Source organism: Dromiciops gliroides, chromosome 3 (assembly GCF_019393635.1).
Source record: "Dromiciops gliroides isolate mDroGli1 chromosome 3, mDroGli1.pri, whole genome shotgun sequence".
Taxonomy (NCBI): Eukaryota; Metazoa; Chordata; class Mammalia; order Microbiotheria; family Microbiotheriidae; genus Dromiciops; species Dromiciops gliroides.
Window position 1 is genome coordinate 353,063,787 of NC_057863.1, and position 21,641 is coordinate 353,085,427.

Sequence of the window (21,641 nt, forward strand, 5' to 3'; positions counted from 1 at the left end):
CCCCTTGAAAAGTGGACTCTTACTCTCTTCTCAACCTTCTGCAATCTCATTTTTTAACTGAAACTGCTCTTTTCAAAGTTAACAATGAACATTCAATTGCTAAATCAAATGACCTTTTCTCGGTCCTCTTCCTTCTTGACTTCTCTGCAGCATTCGACAGTTGATCACCTTCTGCTTCTCTCTAGATTTTCGTAGCACCTTTCTCTCTTGGTTCTCCTTACTTATCCGATTGCTCCTTCTGAGACTTTTTGCTAGACGTTCATCCACATCACACTTGCTTAGCAAAACTGTTCTGGGTAATCTTTTTTCTCTTTATACTAACTCATTTGGAGCCTCTCATCAATCACAGTGGGTTTAGTTAACATCTCTATGTGGATGGGTCTCAGATCTATATACCTGCCCTACTCTTGCTTCTAAGCTTCAATCTCTCATTATTGTCTACTGGACATCTTGAGCTGGATGTCCCACAGGAATCTCCAATTCAGCATGTCTAAAACCAAATTAATTTTCTTTCCCCCTAAAACTCTTTCTCTCAAATCCCTTATTGTAGGGGATAGTATCATCCTTCTAGTTACCTAGGTTTGCACTTGGTTCCTTAATCTTACTTATTCCACATATATAACTGATAGTTTGTCAAACTGTGGTGTTCTTATAATCACATCTTTCTCTTCCTTCATAGTCACCATTTTTGCTTTGGCCCTCATCAACTCTTGACTGTATACAATAGCCTCATAACTGATCTCTCTCCCAACTCTAATCCATTCTCCACACCTCTACTAAATTGATTTTCCTAAAGCAAAGGTTCAGCCTTGTCACCCACCTTCTCTCTACCACATATACTCAATAACTCTAGTGGCTTCCTATTACCACAAGGATCAAATATAAATTCCCATTTGGCATTTGAAACTTTTCACACTCTGGTCCCTTCCTATTATCTTGTCAGACTTTCTTTCATGCATGCTGTAGTGTAGACACATTGGCTGTCCATCAGTCTTGGAGTGTTCTCCCTCCTCACCTCCACCAATTAGAATCACTGTTTTTTACAAGACTCAACTCAAGTGCCACTTCTGTAGAAGATCTTTCCTGGGTACCCCAGCTGCTATTGCCTTCCCCTCTAAGATTATGTTGCGATTACTTTGTGAGTACCCTATATATGCCCAGAGGTATACATCTCTCCCCTGATAAAATGCAAACTCCTTGAGGGCAGGGGTCAGTGCTCAACACACGGTAGAGTTAATATACTATTGTCGATTGTTTTATAGACAATGTAGGCCCAGATCACCTTAATTTTGAAATCTTATGGATCTTCTTGTTGCATTTAATCCAGATTTTCCTGTTCCAGTGCCAATCCAGAAGCCTAAATCTGACTTCTACTGGGGTCATAGCTGTTTATATCTGTTGCCAGGTATAAATTGATTTGTGATGGAATACACTGAGAATAGACAAGAGAGAAAAGAAGTCTTCTAATTAATAAACCTGGTCAATACATGCAGTCCCCCCCCCAATACATCCAGTCTTAATGAAGCTTAATCTGGGAGATATATTACTAGAAGTATGGTAACATGAATGAAGTCACCCTTTATCACTTGCTAAAACTAACAAAAACAAAAACCATTCTATAGATATAATTTTTTATCCTAACTAGTCCTGATTGAGTTAAGAGGCTAAGGGAGCAAGATCTGGCCTGAGAAATGTTTGAGAAGAGCTTTAGCCAGATGACAGAACTGCCAAAGGGGCAGTCTTGCTAGAAAATCCTCCCATTTCTGACTGGAATGGAGAAATTAATTGTGCCCTCAGTCCAGAGGTGGATAATGCCACTTTTAATGGATGGTAAATATAATGACCACAGTAACAGCTAATGATATGATTGGAAAGGATCTCACTCAATATTGCTGTGACTGGAATATGCACTCTCTTGGTTATTAAAGCATCTAGGAGCCATTTAAAGTGAGACGCTCCTTTAATGGAATGAGCTCATTACAGTGGTACCACAGCAATTCTTAAAGTTCATAGCAATTAAAATCAGGAATAAAAATATAAATGCCAGAGGAGTTTGGCAATATAATTGCTGTATGCAGAGTTTTCTTTTTAATGACTTATTTTTTTTTTTCCAAATACACCTGAATCACATTGAATAAAACATAGTAAACAATGATGCAATAGCTTAAGACCCTCCAACCTTCAAAAATGTCAAGTTTAGAATTCTCTCACTGTAGGCAAAACACTTTTGGATAAGATTCCTCAAAACAGAGTGGAGATTAAAGAAGGGAGGAAATAGTCTATTCTTCCCTTTACCCATATATAGGCCGTAGGGAGTCTATGGTTGTTCTGAACAGTATACAAATTTGGCTGAGTGATGGCAGTGTAAAATGCTTATAAGAATTGATTGTGTACAAAGTTTGATTATCATTTTAAACCTACTTGCTGTTAGCATAATTTTACATGTGTTTTTTAAAAAATTACTTTACTTCCTCTGCATGTAAAATCAATTTTTCCCCCTCCACTTGAATTTCCATTACAACTTGTAATTTTCCTAGGGAAATTCAATATGTTTAAGCATTAAAGAGAAGCAAATCCATTTTCGGCCCTATGGTTTAAACATGAAAATCATTTGCTATCACCTAAGAAAATATCCTTCATCCCTTTGTAAAGTGAATGTTAACTCAAATAGATGTTAAGTCTTTCCCTATCCCTCTACCCCCAGCAGCCATTTAGACCTTTCATCACATTATGTCTCATACATGTGCAAGACCACAATTTAAATGCAAATGATCCCACTCCTCATTATCTGCAAAGTTCACAGCAGACTGTGTACAGTTTGTGACTGTGCCGATGCATGTGAAAATTAAACCACAGTTCATCTGTATTCCAACACATTCATTACCCTGGGTAAATTCAAAAGGGCGATTCATCACTGGTTTTAAATTATACAGTCGAGTTGCAGTGCAGCAAGGTTTACAGAGAAACAACTTCTATTTACTACATAGGAAAGCCTTCCTACAATCACTGGGAACTCGGAACTTCTTCCACAGCACCAGTGCAATTAGGTCCCAATGACACCAGGTAATTGAAATAAGAAATTTCATTTTAATGTGAATACAATTACTTGAGTGTGGAATAGAAGCACTTATGGTAATGCTACACACAACTGGATGACCCCAAGGCTCTCTACACACCACCAAGAATATTGCCACATCAGTCTAAAATGCAACAGAGCTGTAATCAATGATTCACTGAACCATCACTTCAGGTGATTTTTTTTCTTTCTTTCTTTTCTTTTATTGTAAAACCATACCTTTCACATATAAAATTATTTAAAAATAATTCTTTGGTCGAAGTAGATCATTAAAATAAAAAGTAGAAACTTGCCCAAACCTATCACAACAGGGTGAAAAATACCCCTTTCTTTCCAGCTATCAGATGGCTATTTAAATTAGATACATTCAGATAATCTGAATGGGATGTAAAACATTGTATTCTGAACTCGATACTGAGGTGAAGCAATCAGCTCCTAGCTACCAGTGAAACGACTAGGCAGGGAGCCTGGGAAAACACAGTATCCAGCTTTTGCATTAAAATGTGCCAATTACTCATGTCCACAGTGGAATAGAAGCATTTTCAAAACCACTGAAAACAAAGTCCTATCTGTAAATAATAACCAGAGTGTTAGGAAACCGATGCAACATACACATATGTGCAGGATGCTATATTAAATGCTCAATGACAGGATGAAAGTCTTTAGTTAGTTTCATTTTACCTAAGTTTATTTTAAGGGTGTAGGTGGATGAAGTGTGTGTGTGTGTGTGTATGTGTATTTTATATACACATACACAGGCATATTATGTGCATACACACAAATATACATATGTATTTTGTATACATACACTGCTATTCCTGGTAAGAGCCTTTTTGTATCCTTCTATTAAAGGGATATAAAAAGGCTTTTGTCTAATTTGATTTTTTCAATTTGGCTGGTTCTTAATAAGCTTCCGGGAAAAACCATCCTGTACCTTGGTTTAAAATATTAATTCAGACTCTAATAGTTGGATTTATGATGAGTTAACTTTTTTTGCTCCCTTTTACCATGGAGACTCAAAATGATTCCCCAAAGCAAGCTGAGGTTATTTTTACACAGGCAAGTAAGAAATGAGAACTATTAGCACCTAGCAAATTTAGGCTATAGAGGTCAGCCACCTGGAGAATTCTGACACCTTGCCTAACCCCCAAATAAACCTTTTTCTTCTTAGAGTCTTCAATCTACACATTTATTTCAAACCTCCACTGCCCAGGTAGGCATTATCTAAAAATGGGTTTTATATATGATTAAAATAATGGGTTGCACATCCAAACTGATCAGTTTGCTACTTCCTACTTTGTGCTTCAAGCTTACATATACAGAAAAGACAACTTGTGATGTCAATTCTATCAATTCTACACAAATAGATAAAGTTTCTAGCCATGTTTGAGATTATAAAACTAAGGGAATTTTTTTTTGACAATCCCATACAGTTCACATAGATAGTAGTCTAAAAATGAGTTTGACTCAAGAACACTAGTAAATAATCAAACAGCAATGGCAGGACTTAAAATCTTAAAGGAGTTCCCTGCCTCACCCAAGTGCTCTGATTTTTAGTACATTTATCAACCAATTGCATCAGCAACCAGGTAGGCAATTTCTATGTTGAGAGCCTGTACCAGTGTTTATATGTGACTGAAGAAGTTGATTTTTCACTAAAAATATAGAACTCAGAAATCTTGTCCCCCCCCCCAACCCCATTTTCCCTACTACAAGGGAGGCAGGATGGTCTAATGGAAAGGACATTGGATTTGGAGACAGAGAACCGGGATTCAAATATAGGCTTGGCTCCTTACTACCTGTGTGACCTTGGGAAAGTCACTTAACCTCTGTCCATAGCTAAATCTAGAATCCTGAATGCTTTATAAGACACCAAAAGAGGTTACTTTTTTGGGGGGGGCGGGGCAATGAGGGTTAAGTGACTTGTCCAGGGTCACATAGCTAGTAAGTGTCAAGTGTTTGAGGTCGAATTTGAACTCAAGTACTCCTGAATCCAGGGCCGGTGCTTTATCTACTGCACCACCTAGTTGCCCCCAAGAGGTTACTTCTTGATTAGAATGCTTATCTACTACAAGTTTTCTCTCTCTCTCTTTTTTTTTTTCCAGGCACCATTAAACTCATTCCCATCAGGATCACAGATCTATTACTATAAAACCTCTACTCTATGCATCAGAGGTTTGGATCCTATTCCACTAAATAAAATACCTGGATTAATTTATTGTTACTTACTACCATCTTAAATTCCTAGACTTTCTCTACAATACCAGATTCATCTTGAAAACTTGTACCAGTCAACAATAAACTGTTCACACAATTAAATAGGCATTAACATTTGGTTTGATTGTCATTTATTTTTTTCTTTTAAATAAAACTCCCTTGAAAGTATGCAGTAATCAGGAAGGAAGGGAAATCCCAGGATATGATTCCCCTACATCTGTTCATACAGCCCTATATATTTTTAATTATAATTTAAAAACACACACACACACACACACACACACACGAGACGGCACAAGTATCAGTGCGGCCCTGACTCTCATCATTTTAAGTTAGTTCCCTGACTTTTCATACATCTCTTGTATAATAAATGTATTTATGAATGTTTGAATATGTAACACATACGTTGTAGATGTACAAATAATCGACTTACTGGCATGGTTAATCAAGATGTACATATTGCACAAGATGAGCTTCTTGCTGACTTAAGTTATGTACCTACCGTACATTCCTTTGAAAGCTCAACATCCCAAACAAGTTATATTATTCTAGACTAAGCCAAGGAAAACACAATGATTGAGAAATTAATTAGGCTACAAAACGAGTAATTCCAAGTCACTTTATATTGAGCCAAAACTTTTTTTGGCCTATCAAATCCCAGCTTACTTCTAGCTGACCTTCCTGAGGATCTGAAAAGTGCTTGGAGAACAAGCGTCCCCTTGGCCAGACAATGGTTTGGGGGTGGCGCACAGCACGAGATGGGCCAGCTGCTGCTGCAAAAACAGTGGCAATGTCTGGGTAAGTCCCATAATTCTAAAGTGGAGTACCTAGAAAGTGTGTAAGAGTGGCCTAATCAGAGGGCCATCAAGGTAGAATCTAGCACACTACGTGAGAACAGTTTTTACAGATGGTATATGCTTCTAATCACCTCAAATGCATTTCTTAGCTTGGCTTTATATATTAGGCAAATAGAAGTAAATAAAAATCCCATTCCAAATGTCACCCCAGCTGGATTCTGTGTATGTCCTTTTGGCTTGCAATCATCCTAAGAAAGAGCCTCGCTGCAGCCAGAGGTGTGGGAGGTCCCTTAGTCCAGAACACAGTGGGGAACAAATTCTGTTGTAACAAGTGCCTTGACTCAGGAAGGAAAATCTCAGCAGCCAAACAGTTGAGCTTTAATCAGATGAGAGCCAAGAAAGAGTGAATTGTTTTCTCAAATCAAGAGCTTTCCTGCATCTATCTATACAGTGTCATGTGCACTTTCTAGCATGAAACTGCATGAATAGAAACATACTGGAATAAATGTTATGTGTTTTCTCTGTTGTTATGAAACACAAAAAGGAGACTTCTCCAAAGCCTGTTTCTACTCTTGTTCACCGTTGTCTATTCTTGAAGCAATGTCTCTCTCCAGTTAAAGCCTCCAGTTGGTCCGTGTGTGAGGGGGAGAATGGGTGGATCTGTCAGCTGCCAGACTCCTGTTTCTCCTAATTCTTCACATGAACAAAATCCCAGGTATGGTATCTATAGTAAGAATGGAAAAAAATCAAATAGAGATTTAATGCCGTGAACTCACTTAATTACCATAAACAAAAGTCAAATAAATAAAACAAAAAGATTAAGAGTAAAATCTTACAGGAAATTCAGCCTTTTATATGGCAGACAGACTCTAATGAATTAACAACAAACAAGCCAAACATATTTTGATTCTACATCCCCTTCCAGGGTTCCCTGAAGTTATTCCATGTTGGGCTTTTTTCATTTAAATATATATACATATATACATGTATGTATATTATACATATATAGGTGCACAAAGATATATACATATATAATTATAATTGCAATTGTAATATATGAAATAAATTTTAAGAGAAAGCCATAGTTGGTAGCCATGGTAACCATGACACCCAAGAGAAATGTAAAAACAGTGCTCTGACCATGCAGCCCTTTCCTGCTTCTTCAGTGACAGTGGCAGAAGGGAAAAAATGGCCCAAGGGTTCTAGGAATCACTCAGTTTCTAGATTAACTAAGTAAATATATTTATTTAATAAGTGAAATTAGTAAATATGTATGTAAGAATATGTATGTATATAAGTAAGTATATGTATGTATGTATGTATGTATGTTGTGTTGTTCGGTTGTTTTCAGGTCCAATTTTTTGTGACCCTGGTTTTCTTGGCAAAGATACTGGACTGGTTTTGCTCTTTTCTTCTCCAGCTTGTTTTAGAGATGAGGAAATGGAGGCAAACAGGGTTAAGTGTCTTTTTTCCCAGGGTCACACAGCTAGGAAGTATCTGAGACCAGATCTGAATTCAGATCTGACCCCAGGCCTGGTGCTCTATCCATAGCACCACCTGGCTAAGATAGATAGCGACAGAGTGCATGTATATGTATGTACATACACATACACTATGTGTATGTATGCATAAATACACACATCTATACATGTGTGTATATATGTACATACATGTGTATATATATAAATAAAATTATTGGTAGTCTAAATTTGAGATCCTCATCCAGTTCCAAGTAGACATTATAATAGAACTGAATTACAATGACTAACTTTTTTGATATCAATAAAATCAGAAGAAAAGTGGGAATATCAGCTAGATGCAAAGGTGGCTCACTGGTTCTTCTGGAAGAGGCAATTAAAGGCATTGACTGAGTTAGCTTTATTATCCACCCAAAGGGCAACAAGAAATATTTCATGTAATACTTAGTCATCTCATATTGTAGTGCTCGTATTTTTAAAAAGTCTACCATGAAAATAACGGCTGCTTATCTATCAACATAAGCTGCAGAGCATGAGGACAACAGGTCTTTTCTAGTCCTACATATATGACCCTATACAACTCTAAATTAGAGCAACATACACTTTGATGCTGAGGAGAATGGCAGAACTATGTTGGAAAAATAAGGTTTGGGAGTAAGAAATGAGAGAGACCAAAGGTCTGTTGATATAACATGAATACTTTTTAGGAAAAAAAATCAGGAGGTACTACATGTGTCAAGCACCAAACAATATAAAAAATTGAAGTCGGTTGTTTTTTGATAGATAATAAACTATTAGTTATTGATATTGGAATCCTCCCTGGACCACCTATTTGTATGCTGTCAAATTAGTGATTTCTGGACAAGATAAAAACTGACAAGCAAACTAGAAGAATAAAAATGAGAAAAAGAGATGGTGTGTATTTAAAATAATGCCAACTTGAGATATTTAAATAAGCTGTTGATGCTGAAAAATGGGAACTGGATAAAGGAAAAGACATCCAAACCAACTGTAAACATTTCTTAGAGAAGTTTAAACGATGTAAATTAGCTGACACGAGGAAACCAAAAGAACATAAAAACTGTCTTAGTAAATACTTCCTCTCCTTGCCAAGCTCTGGCATCCAAAGGCAACTTCAGTTTAGAATGTAAACTAATTTGTCAAACCTTATGAAGAAGGATGGTAGAAGATTCACAAGTAGGTGATTAGAAAACAAGTTTAAAGAAAAACTGGCAAGATAATCAATTAAACAAAGCTATACTGAAAACACATATGATGAAATTGAAAGGACAATAAACAGATGACAAGTGGAAATGATCCATAAAGATCTTTGGAACAAATACTTTTTACTGTCAAGGACAGTGGAACTACCACATTTGGTTCTAACATCATGCTCCTGGCTGTGCTGTATAAGAAAGGGGATGTGGCAATGAAGAAAATAAAGATGGAGCAAGCAAATGGGTTAGACCAAGTACATACAAAGGAGGTCTGTCTATAAGTTTGGAGAGCACTGAAGGACAATTTCTGTGTAAATCAGAAAGACTGGAAGATACCAAAGGTTAAAAAAAAACCCTAACAAAAACAAAACCCTAAGCCTTATTAATGCCCCAAAAGGTTGAAGAAACAATATCAGTGGCTACTGATCTATATGCTATATTCTTATATATGCACATTTTTATAAGAATCTATTGAAAGCATCCTTGATAAAGGTATGAGAAAGGAAAAGGGTAGTTTTCACAAATGATATTCTAAAGCAACCACATCTTTATAGTCACATATTTAACAAAGGTGTGGACAATATAAAATTCCACTCTGTCTGTTGACTATGTAAAAAAAAATAAACCCCAAACCATTTTATTTGATAGAGAAAAACGAGGCCTTAAAAGCTTTCCTCCAACATGGTCTTTTCTTCCATGCATATGTCAAAATAATACAGGATTTGTAATAAGGGGATATTTAAATAATTAGAGATATAGTCAATGTTCATGGTTAGTCCACAGAAATAAAATAAAAATGCCTAAATAAATTTGCAGATTTAGTGTTATACCAATCAGTTACAGAGAGGATACTTTTTAGAACTAGGCAAAAGAATATGAAATTCATTTGGAAGAACCAGATGTCTAGAATATCAAGGAAAATAATGAATATAAATACGAGTAAAGGGGTCATAGCATTATCATACCTCAAATTATATATTTTTTTAAATCCCATAGGTCATTAAAACTAGTTGGTAGTGGTTTAAAAAAAGAAAATACATCAATTAAACTATATATGCAAGAAATGAAAATTAGGAAATACAGTGTTTGATAAAAGCAAGATCACAAAAAACTAGGGGAAGGACTCCCTTTTTGACAAGAACTACTGGGAAAATTGAAAAGTAGTAAAAATTAATTCAGACCAGCATCTTATATTTACCCCCCAATAAATTCTATATTATATTTACCCCAATAAAAGGTCACACCAAAAAAAGTAGAAGAGAATGAAATCAAATATTTTCCACAACCATGGCTAGGAAGAGTGAGAATATTTTTAATCAAACAAAGGATTTATGAGAGAATAAAAGAGAAAATGGACAATTTTCACTGATGTGAAAATATGTAAACCGAAAAGGCTTTTGTGTAAATAAAAATCAAATAAGACAAAATGAGAAATGGTAGAGTGGGAAAATATTTGCATCATACATCACCAGTAAGTTTAATATCTGAAATATACAGGGAATTGAAACAAATTTATAATGTTAAAAGCCATTCCTTAGTAAATAAGGAGATATGAACATTTTTTCAAAGGGAGAATTATAGACTATAAATGACCACATGAAAAAACACCCCCAATTTAAATTACTACTAAGACAAATACAAATTAAAACAACTCCAAAAAAACTTCTAAATTTTAGCTCTTATCACATGAACCAACAGATATGAAAAAAGATGGATATTAGTCAATATTGGGGGTGGATTATGGGAAGATGGGCGTTCTGATGAACTGCAGATGGAGCTGTGAAGTGGTCCAACTCTTCTGAATTTCAACTGCTGGTGTCACTCACTCTATCCTCCAACATGGACCATACCTGGGATGAACTAAAGCATTTCCACCAGATAGTACCTGTCTTCACTTCAAACATTTTCCACCCTGCCACAACTTATGTATCCACAATCTTGAGTAGCCATCTTCATCAGTGGAGGCAGAAACCCATATCAAAGAGTCCATAGATACATTAGGATATTATAGACAACAACTGTATGAACTTTTAAACAGCCATTAGAAAATTCATGCAGCTTGACTAAATAAAGCTCAGAAGTAATTCACATGTAGAGATACATTCCACCTTAAGGAAATTCTACACAGAAATCTGAAATTATAATCATAGTCAGTGTTCCTATAGATTTATTCATCTTTTCTCACAACTCTAAGGGAATACTGCATTAACAAAGGATTCACCATAGGTTCTCCTTGAATAACAAGTTTCTGTAGTTCAATTAAACGTGTAACCTGGTTTTGCAGCAACCTTGGAAAGTTCAGATCTCACAATATCATAGAGATTGTGGAAGACCAAAGGACAAAGACTCCATGGGTTAGAATATGTGCAGGTGTGCATGAGTTAAAAATCCTTGGCTTTGGGGTTCCTGTGGGCTTTGAAAGGACTTATGCCTCCCCTTTTAGGGGAAGAGAGATGGAGAAGAAGGTGAAAGGACAGCTTCACCAGTGCTCTCTGTGCTTGTTCTTTGTTGGAGCAGGAACAAGAAAAGGGGTGTGCTGCTGTATTGGCTGTGGGCAGGGAAAAGTGGAGTCAGTGAGATCAGGTACAAATGCAAAAGACTCACTAGATTGGGATCAGACTGGAGCCACCTGAAGGAGTCAGAGAGTGACTAAGCTAAGCAGAGACAGGTAAGGTCAGGTTGTGCTGAACAGATCTGGTTGGTGAAGGGGTCATTGGGATGCCCAGACCTGACACTATTCCAAACTGTGATCTGATGAGCACAAAGTACAGAGGGACCATTACCTACTCTGAGGCTGTCTTAATATTATTTTTTTAAGTAGCTGCAATATACTGTTAACTCATACTGAGCTTGTAATAATTTAGAGCACCCAGATCTCTTTCACATGAACTACTGATAGGTCAGGTCTTTCCCATACTGTATTTACATAGTTGATTATTTTAACCTAAATACAGGACTTTACAACATATCCCTGCTGAATCTTGTCTTGTTGGTTTCAGGCTAACAGTCCTGGCTGTTAAAGTCATTTTGAATCCTGCTTCTGTCTCCTAGCACAAACATGCAGTCCATGCCAGTGCTCGAAGCAGATTAAAATGCAATTGAGAAATATTTAATAAAATAAATAAAAATACAGTAGAACACAGGTTGTTAATATGTGGTTTTCTAAGTCAATATGTTGTCCCCAGGGATCTTTTATGTATGATTTGGTGACCTTGTTTCTATTTGAGTTTGATGTCACTTATAAAGTATATTAGCTACTCCCTTCAGCTTGGTGCTATGCTTCACCAGGAACAGGAAAGTTTGATCTGCAAATACTATTTGGGATATGAAAGAATGTCAGGGCAGGGGAGCTTCAAAGCCAGGCTTTCTCAAAGTAATTTGGCAACAGAAGCTTCTGGGTTCAAAATAAATTAAGAGAACCCATAAATGCTTGAGTGGGATTAAAGGGGGATTGTTGTTATTTTGGAGAAAAATTAAGGAAACTGATTTAATTTTTTTTTTTTGCACGGGGCAGTGAGGGTTAAGTGACTTGCCCTAGGTCACACAACTAGTAAGTGTCAAGTATCTGAGGCTGGATTTGAACTCGGGTCCTCCTGAATCCAGGGCTAGTGCTTTATCCACTGTGCCACCTAGCTGCCCCCAACTGATCTAATTTTAATATTGAAATATTGCCACTGAAATGGGGCAGTTGAGTTGAAACTCCTTCCAGATGACCACCTGACCAGCAAATAATTTTTGATACACAGATGAGTTTTCCCATTTTTAAAATGAGAATGATAGCACCTGCCTTCCAGGGATGTTGTAAGGATAAAATGCAATGTTTATAGAATGTTTTGCAAACCTTAAAGTGCTATATAACTTTGTTGTTGTTTAGCCATTTTTCAGTCATGTCCGACTCTTCACGAGTCCGTGTGGAGTTTTTTCTTGGCCAAGCTACTGGAGTGGTTTGCTATTTCCTTTTCTATTTCCTTTTATAGATGAGGAAATGGAAGCAAACAGGGTTAAGTGACTTGCCCAGGGTCACATAGCTAGTAAGTATTTGAGACTAGATTTGAAGTCAGGTCTTCCTGACTCCAGGTCTGGAGGTCTATCCACTGCGCCACCTAGCTGTTCCCCACATAACCACTATTATTATTATGATTACTATTTATCAATTACAATATTAATTAATATTTACTATTGTATCATTAACATTTATTAATTATTAATATTTAAGAAGATTTATTATAATAATTATTCACACCAACTAATTCTGTAAGTTATATAATTAGTCAATTATATAACTCATGACAATAATATTATAATACGAATAATACATATTTTATTAGTGAAAATACAAACATCAATGGAATTCCTTAGAGAATTCTCATTCTCATCATATGAAACAGCATAGTTCTGGAAAACAGTTTATGAAATGATACTATGATATTGGCAACTTAATCCTAATGGAATTACTTGTCATGGGGAATGCATAACTCTGTGACTGTGCAATGTTTATCATCTTTAAAAATGGGTTATTTTTCTAATTTTGTGATGATGCTTCTGAAGTGAAGTTTCTGTCAAGTATCATAAAATATATTAATTTTTTTAAGTTTATTTTTCCCCAATAACAAGTTAAAACTTTTTTTTTAACATTTGGTTATTTTTTTTTTTAAGTTTTGAGTTCCAAATTCTATTCTCCCTCCCCTCCCTCCCTGAAATGGTAAGCAATTATACATGTGCAATCATGTAAAACATTTCCATATTAGTCATTTTGTACAAGAAGACTCAAATAAAAGAAAAAGAAAGTGAAAAATAGCAAAGTATAATAAACTTTTAAAGAATAGAAGAAACTGTAAGAAATTATCTTCCAGATCACTTCCACATTCCCTACTTCCCCCTGTTGAAAGTATTCTTAACACTTACAATGCAGATTAAGGTATATTTTTATGTAGACACGTCCAGTGTGAGAATTCGTTTTGTTCAGGCATATATACTTTTAACAGAGGTTTTTTTTTTGGTTGGTTTTTCTTTCTCAGTGGGGAAAGAAGATGGGAGGGAGTGAAGTCAGATTTTCATTAATTTTTTTAAAAAAGATAACCTTCTTACCCATTTTTCAAGGCCTAGTACATGGATTACACCTCCTTGAAGTCTTCTCTGATTACCCTTGCCAGAAGTGAACTTTCCTTCCTCTGAACTGCTAGGGTACTTATCCTCTGTACCGTTTCAGAGGAGATACTTTCTGCTTTGTATTTTAGTTATATAGCCTTACCTGGCTTCTTAGTCTTCTTATTAGATTGTAACTTTCAAGAGGGCAGGAGCAATATTGTTTACATCTTTGTGGTCTCCATAACATCTAGCACAATGTCTCATACAGAGCAAACCCTTAATAAAATGTGCTGAAGGAATGACCGAATGACTCCCCCTGGCCCCAGAATGAATGAACTGCCACACATAAAGACCTTGCATTTTTATCAACCAGCCAGCCACTAAAACATAATGAAACCATTAGGCATTGCATACCACTTCAAGCTTAAGCAGTAATGTGAATTACCTTTCGGACCATCTGTACAAAGTCCTTGGAGTTCTGGGGTGAGAGTCCCTGAAGTTGGCATGTACATGCTTCAAGGGAAGATGCATGGGCCACTATCAAGATGTTATTTCCTGGCAATGGAAAAGCAGGGTATGTGAAAATGGATCTGGGAAATTCTACTCAGGTGACACACAAAATGGTGGTCTATCCTTGCAGCTTCTCACATTTCTCTCTATCATATATTCGATTCCACTAAACTCTGTCACACACTGTTCCATAAACACTTTCCTTGCTTTTCTTCCTCCAAACTTTTGTTTATATCATTTTTGGAATGTCCTCCACACGTCACCACCGCATCCCCATCTCTGTTAAAGTTCTATCCATCCATCCTTCAAGGTCCAGTACAAATGCTACCTCCTCCATGACATCTTTCCTGATCCCTCTCTCCCCTCTGCTTCAGTTGAAAGTGAACTTTTTCCTTCCTTGGAACTTGGGGGGTGCTACAATGGTTAGGGTACTAGGCTTGGAGTCAGAGCACCTTGGATTGAAATCCTGCCTCAGACACTTACTAACCATCTGACCAAGGCCAAGTTACTTTAGCCTCTCTGCACCTCACTTCCCTCATTTGTTAAATGTGGGTGGGGGTGGACTTTATGGCATCTGAGGTCACTTCCAGCTCAAAAATTTATGATCCTTTGTACCTCTCTTATACACTTGGGTTCTACTTTGTGATATAGGATTTGTGTTACAGGCAGTCAGGCATGGTGGATAAAAAACTGGCCTGCTAGTCGGGTTCAACTTCCATCTCCAACACGTAATGGTAGCTGTGAGACCCAGGGCAAATTACTTAACCTCTCACTGTCCCAGACAACTCTATAAGACTATCCATCACAGAAAAATTGGTGATTTGCATTGGTGGAGGTAGCTTTTACCTTACATTGATGAATTACAGATCTGGACCAAAAAAAAAAGGATTCATTTTCCCCCTTTCTACCCAGTCTTGAGCCCTTGAAAGTTTCTGACAAATAAGACATTATATGTGTACTAGGTCTAGGTAGTAGTAAAAATGAGCAATGTAAAAGTGACAGCTGGGAACATTTTACAATAATTTGGCCATCCTAACTATTCTAAAATTCAAACACTATTTTGAAAATGTTATAATCAAGTGTTTGCTTTATAATGGCTATAGAAGAGCTATAATTCTGTATATAGGGGATTTGTTACAGAAGGAAAAAAAAGAATCCAAACCTCAAGGAGAAAGCAAATGGCTATGTAATCAAGCACAACTTTAATAGACTGAAACTATAAATGCCCTGAATGGATCAACAACATCCAGCATGGCATGAGACCAGCTAACAGGCAAAGCTGACATGCGATAGTCTGCTACTTCTAAAAATGAGTGTCTTCAAACAATATCCAGCATGGATGGTGCCATCTAGTATTGTATTTCGTGTTACATAAGGTAATGTTATAATATACAGAATGGGCTTATCTAATTCTGTGCTCCATGTTATATAGGGCAATGGTAAAATATCCAGCATGGTTCCAGTGGGCCTCAATGTAGTCCCCTGTCATCCGGGGTACTCAGAAGACATTACAAATTTAACATGAAGGTCTATGTAAAAGGTTAGGGAAGTATTTCTCTTTCCTGTTTGGCTGCTAAGACAATCTTAAAAGAAACAAAAGTATTTGCCAACCATGCTGGAGAAGTCACCACTGGATTCAAGATGGAGTAAAAGAGAACATTGCTTACCTTTGCTTTTACATTCACTTATGATTTCTTTTGTGACTTGGTAGCTTCTACTGATGTACGTGTCATAGGACTCAGAAATCACTAATTTGCTGACTGGTATATGAGGTCTATGGACAGAAGAATGACCAAAAGGAATTATGACATTTTGATAATTGAAGAGAGAACAAGTAATAATAACTAAGACAAATATGGGGTAGGAGAGAGTGTTGCATAGTGGATAGGGAGCACCCTCTGAATCATGAAGACCTATGGTACCCCAGGCAATTCTCAGAGTGTAGGCCGCAGAGGGAAAGGTTGATCTGTACTGACAGGGAGAGTTTCCTTATCAGGAATTCCCCATGTTGATGCCCAGTCTAAAACAAAAACCATGGAGTGACTAGCCTCCATCTGCTTACTGGCCCCCTACCCCTGATCTTTCCATGCATACCTATTTTAACTTGTTTAACCATATAATATCTCTAAGGAAAGGCAGGTAGAAGGACTATGGGGCAGCTGAGAAGCAGGGAAATGCCCTTTCTACATCATTCCACCACAATCATAACAGTACATTTTTTTTTGTGGGGCAATGAGGGTTAAGTAACTTTCCCAGGGTCACACAGTTAGTAAGTGTCAAGTGTCTGAGGCCGAATTTGAACTCGGGTCCTCCTGAATCCAGGGCCAGCACTTTATCCACTGCGCCACCTAACTGCGCCTAACAGTAAATTTTTAAAGTGCTTAAAATACTTTCTTTACAATCACCATGGAAACCTGGGAGTATAAGTATTATCTTTATTTTACAAATGAGGAAATTGAAATTCAGAGAGGCAACTCTCTGAAGAACTAAAGTCTAATGTATCAACTGGCTACCTTGTCTATACAATGCCAGATTATTTATTTACCAGTTGACTTTGCCATTGTCTAACCATAGCTATAACGATTTATTATGGTCAAAGGGCCAGGGGAAGGAAAAGCTGAGATGACATCTCTTGATGTAATGAGGTTTCTAGATATCTCCTGAGTCTATGTCAGGCATCTAATCTTCCTTGCACCAAATGCTCTTTAGAAACAATCTTAAGAAATATTTAGGACTGGGGCAACTAGGTGGTGCAGTGGATAAAGCACAGGTCCTGGATTCAGGAGTACCTGAGTTCAAATCTGGCCTCAGACACTTACTAGCTGTGTGATCCTGGGCAAGTTACAACCCCCATTGCCCCACAAAAAAAAAAGAGAGAGAGAAATATTTAGGACTGTGTATACTTCTTCTTTTAGTTGGTCTCCTAGTAAAATGAAAAGAAGATAGGACAGATCACCAGGAGAACTAGTTTTATAAAATCCTATGATAAAACTGGAAGATACTCTAGTCCAAACTTCTGGTTCAATCACCTAATTTTACAGATAAGGAAACTGAGGCTCAAAGAAATTAAGTGATTTGCCCAAGGACACATTACTCCTTCATGTCAAAGCCAGGATTCTTGACTCCTGGATACCCATTCATGGTTCTAGGCCTAGTTTGGACAAGTCTACAAGCATCACAGTATAGTGAATTCAATTCCACCAGCATTTACCAAGGCTCCACCATGTTCCACACACTCTGATAGGGTATTGAGGATCAAGAGATGAAAATGAGAAAGGCTATGTCCCTAAGAGCTTATGTTTATAGGGACTATATAACACATACATGGAAGTAAATATAAGATATTGACCAAATAATACTAAATTATTTTTGGAGGGGGAGAGCTAACAACTGACGGTATCAGGAAAGAGGCTGGGGTAGGTGGTTTGTAAGGTCCTTTTTCTTGCTCTAGAGCCTTTTTTTTTTAAATCTGCAAAATACATATGTACAAGGGGTAGGGGAAAGGGAATGACAAGATAATTTCTAAGAATAATTTCCAACTCGATAATTCTATACTTCTACATTTTGTGAGCACTTCTAAAGACCTCACGAACTTTATCCATACTTAACTATAGTTAAGAGAAATTGGATCTAAAGAAAGTAAATGGCAAAATGGCCCGAAGAAGCAGAGAAATGTTGCTGTGTGTCAACACTTTGTGTGTGATGATCAGCCTTATTTCTTCTAGGTCTCAAGGCCTCTGAGATAGTACGCGTTTATATGGCTACATTCAACAAGACTTTCCCTTCCATGACTGCAGTTAAATAGGAAAACCAATGCGTCTCAAGGGACCAGAAACACTTCTTTAGTGATCTTCTAACCCCATCCAAATCTATCCCTGGGTCTTACATACCCTCCTTCTTCAGGCAGGGATGCTTTCATTTTTGTTTTTGTTTCCCCAATGCCTGGTACAATTGTTTAGTCATTTTTCAGTGGTGTCCAATTTTTTTTTTTATCCCTTTTGGGGATTTCTTTCTTTCTTTTTTTGGTGGGGCAATGAGGTTTAAGTGACCTGCCCAGGGTCACACAGCTAGTAAGTGTCAAGTGCCTGAGGCTGGATTTGAACTCAGGTCCTCCTGAATCCAGGGCCGGTGCTTTATCCACTGCGCCACCTAGCTGCCCCGCTTTTGGGGATTTATTGGCGCAGATGATGAAGTGGTTTACTATTTCTTTCCTTCTCCAGGAAGGAAATGTCCCCATTTTACAGATGAGGAACTAAGGCAAATAGGGGTTAAGTGACTGCCCAGAGTTCCATAGCTAGTAAGTATCTGAGGCTGGATTTGAACTCAGATCTTCCTGATTTCAGGCCTGGTGCTCTATCCACTGCACCACCTATCTGTCCCCAACTATTAGAGCTTTCCAAAAGTGGGACTGGTTGCCTAAAGTGGGGATCAGATCCCCCTCCTTTGAGGTCTTCAAGTAGAGATTAGATGACTACTTACATTGCCCTTCCAACCTTCAAGTTCTGTGAATCTGTCATTCTTCCCTGTGCCTTGTGGCTTGGCCTATGACAAACAGCATCGTGTGCACGAGTCTAAACCCTCTCTAACAGACGGAACCCTGTTATAATTTAATGGACTGGTACAACTGAGCAGGAGAATGAGGACTAGCTCTCAGCTCTCCTGGTTCTCAGGCATCTGACCTTGGCTGTGCTTCTGCCATGCTTTTGGCCCCACTTAACCTCTTCCTCAATGCTTTTCAGTCTAAAGGTATTACAGGGGAAGTGTAACTTGAAGAGCAATGGCCCCTCGTTTTCAAATGCTGACTTTCACATGTGCATAAACAAAAGTGAAGTATTGATAGTTTTAAAAGTCAAACAAAAGACTGCACCATTATGCACTTGTAAATGAGAAAAGGTGCACTGAAGGCAGGCACTGTGCATGTCCTGTCATTTGAAGTCTCCTGAATTCCTCTGTCTTTTGTGTATATGGCTGAATGATAATAAAAAACAGTGTAGATGGAATGGTCCATGTGCACTTTTCAAGTCAGAATGAGAAGAATTTTAGGAACTGCTTAAGGGGAAAACCAGAGACCTGTGTTCAACCAAGACTAGCTCGGAGTGGTGCTGTGTGTGGGAGAAGATGCCTTGCTCAGGTTGGCAACAAGTCCCCTGACTCCCCATCAGAATGTACAATTCCTGTTGGCTCTGTGACAGTACCTTTGGCTGCATTCCTCCTATCAGAGCCAAACTATGGTCGGAGGGAGAAACACTGTGGAGGGGGTGAGAACAAAATGTGAAGAACAACTGTGGGGGGCAGGAGAAGTTTTAAAATCTCAAGTCCTCTTCTTTTACCTATAGACTGATTCCTCAAGACAAGGGAAAATAGCAGGGAGAATATTCCTCTAAGAGGATCAGCTGCAGTTCGACTTACACACTAGATAAACTTGTCTGGGAAGCCAGACACTCTTTGCCTACTACCTGAACCAGAATACCTCTGAGCTTTTTCCATCAGATTTGTGCTTCTGTTTTAGAAAAAGAAGGGGCAGGATATCACGGCGCAGAAAGAGCTGGTTAAAGTGATCACTTGTCCTAAATATAGTTCTCAGGCATATAAGTGACACCCCCCATCATAATAAGTAGGAATGTCTATTTCACCTTACTCTATACTTAGTGGTTAACCTTGAGCATATTAATTGAAGCCATACTAACTTATTTTCCTTTTTTGACAGTTACTAGACTGATATATCGGGAGAATACCATAGCACATACCTACATTTCAACAAAGCATGTAATGTAGTCTCTCAAGATATTTTGGGCAAAATGAAGAGGTGTGGGCTAGATAGCAAGAGTTTGATTCAGAACTGGTTAAATGTCTGTCCAAACCGTAGTCATTAATGGACCAATGTCAACATGGAGGAAAGTTTTCTAGTGGAATGGCCCAGGGATCTATGCTCAATCTTTTGATATTCAACTTTTTTTCTTTTTTTTTTTTTAAATCAAGGACTTTAATGAAGTCTTATCAAATTTTAAATTGATGCAATATTTGGAAGGATGGATAAAATGGGCTAAAAGTATCAGAATCTTGAATAATGGGTCAAATCTAATTAAAAGATATTAATAAATGTGAAGTCTTACAAGTGAATTAAAAAAATCAGCCTCATGTGTCTAGAAGTTAGGGGAGGGGACTAGGGATAGATAAGAGTTTATGTGAAATAAGGTCTGGGAGTTTCAGAAATTAAGCTCAATATTAGTCAACCATGTGAGATGGCAGTCTAAAAAAGGTAACTCAATATTTTGCTACATTAATGCCCCAAATTAGGGAGATGATTGTCTGTCTGTATTCTGCCTTGGTCAGACCATATAAGAGCTATTGTATTTAGTTCTGAAAACCACATTTTAGGAAACAGAAAAACTGAAGTGCATTCTGAGAAAGGCAGTTAGGATAATGAAAGGTCTAGAAATGATGCTACATATGGATCTGATGAAGGAACAAGGGAGGATTAGGCCAAAGAAGAGAAGATTTGGTAGGGGGGAATAATTCTAGTTTAGAGAAAAATTGGGGAGCGGCTAGTCAGAATCTAATAGGAGAGACACCATGTAAACCACTATGTGTAAACAAGACGTTGTTGTTCAGTCTTGTCCGACTTTTCGTGACCCCATTTGGGGTTTTCTTGGCAAAGATATTAAAGTGGTTTGCCATTTCCTTCTCCAGCTCATTTGACAGATGAGGAAAGTAAGGCAGACAGGATTAAATGACTTTCCTAGGGTCACACAGCTAGTAAGTGTCTGAGGCTAGATTTGAACTCAGGAAGATGAGTCTTCCTCACTGCAGGCCCAGTGCTCTATCCACTGCACTCCCTGGCTGCCCAAAAAAGACATATACAGGAGGAACTGGAGATAATCACAAAGGAAAGGCACTACTTACATTAAGGGGGATTGTGTAAGGCTTCTTGTAGAAGGTGAGATTTTAACTACGATTCTATAATAATTCTATAGTAATCAACTTTTAATTACTGACATGTGAATCATACACTTTGGGGATTATTTAAATATAAATGTAAATGTATTTAGGGGGCAGCTAGGTGGCACAGTGGATAAAGCACCAGCCCTGGATTTAGGAAGACCTGAGTTCAAATCTGATCTCAGACACTTGACACTTACTAGCTGTGTGACCCTGGGCAAGTCACTTAACCCTCACTGCCCCACAAAAAAACCCCATAAAACAAACAAAAACTCCCCAAAGCAAATATGTATAGTCAAACAGAACAAATTCTCACATT

At 37.7% G+C, this 21,641-nt stretch overlaps 1 protein-coding gene across 4 annotated transcripts in view; it reads right to left on the reverse strand.

The window, feature by feature from the left end:
• Positions 1-5,407: 5,407 nt before the first annotated feature.
• Positions 5,408-21,641, reverse strand: part of UBASH3B (ubiquitin associated and SH3 domain containing B) — a 170,511-nt gene continuing 154,277 nt past the window's right edge. For all 4 annotated transcript variants that reach the window (XM_043995944.1, XM_043995945.1, XM_043995947.1 and 1 more), the window contains exons 12-14: positions 16,051-16,157; positions 14,319-14,428; positions 5,408-6,814 (exon numbers count right to left, since the gene is read on the reverse strand). In XM_043995944.1, the coding sequence (XP_043851879.1) occupies positions 6,677-6,814; positions 14,319-14,428; positions 16,051-16,157 (355 nt within the window). In that variant the 3' untranslated portion in view covers positions 5,408-6,676. The remainder of the gene's footprint in view (positions 6,815-14,318; positions 14,429-16,050; positions 16,158-21,641) is intronic.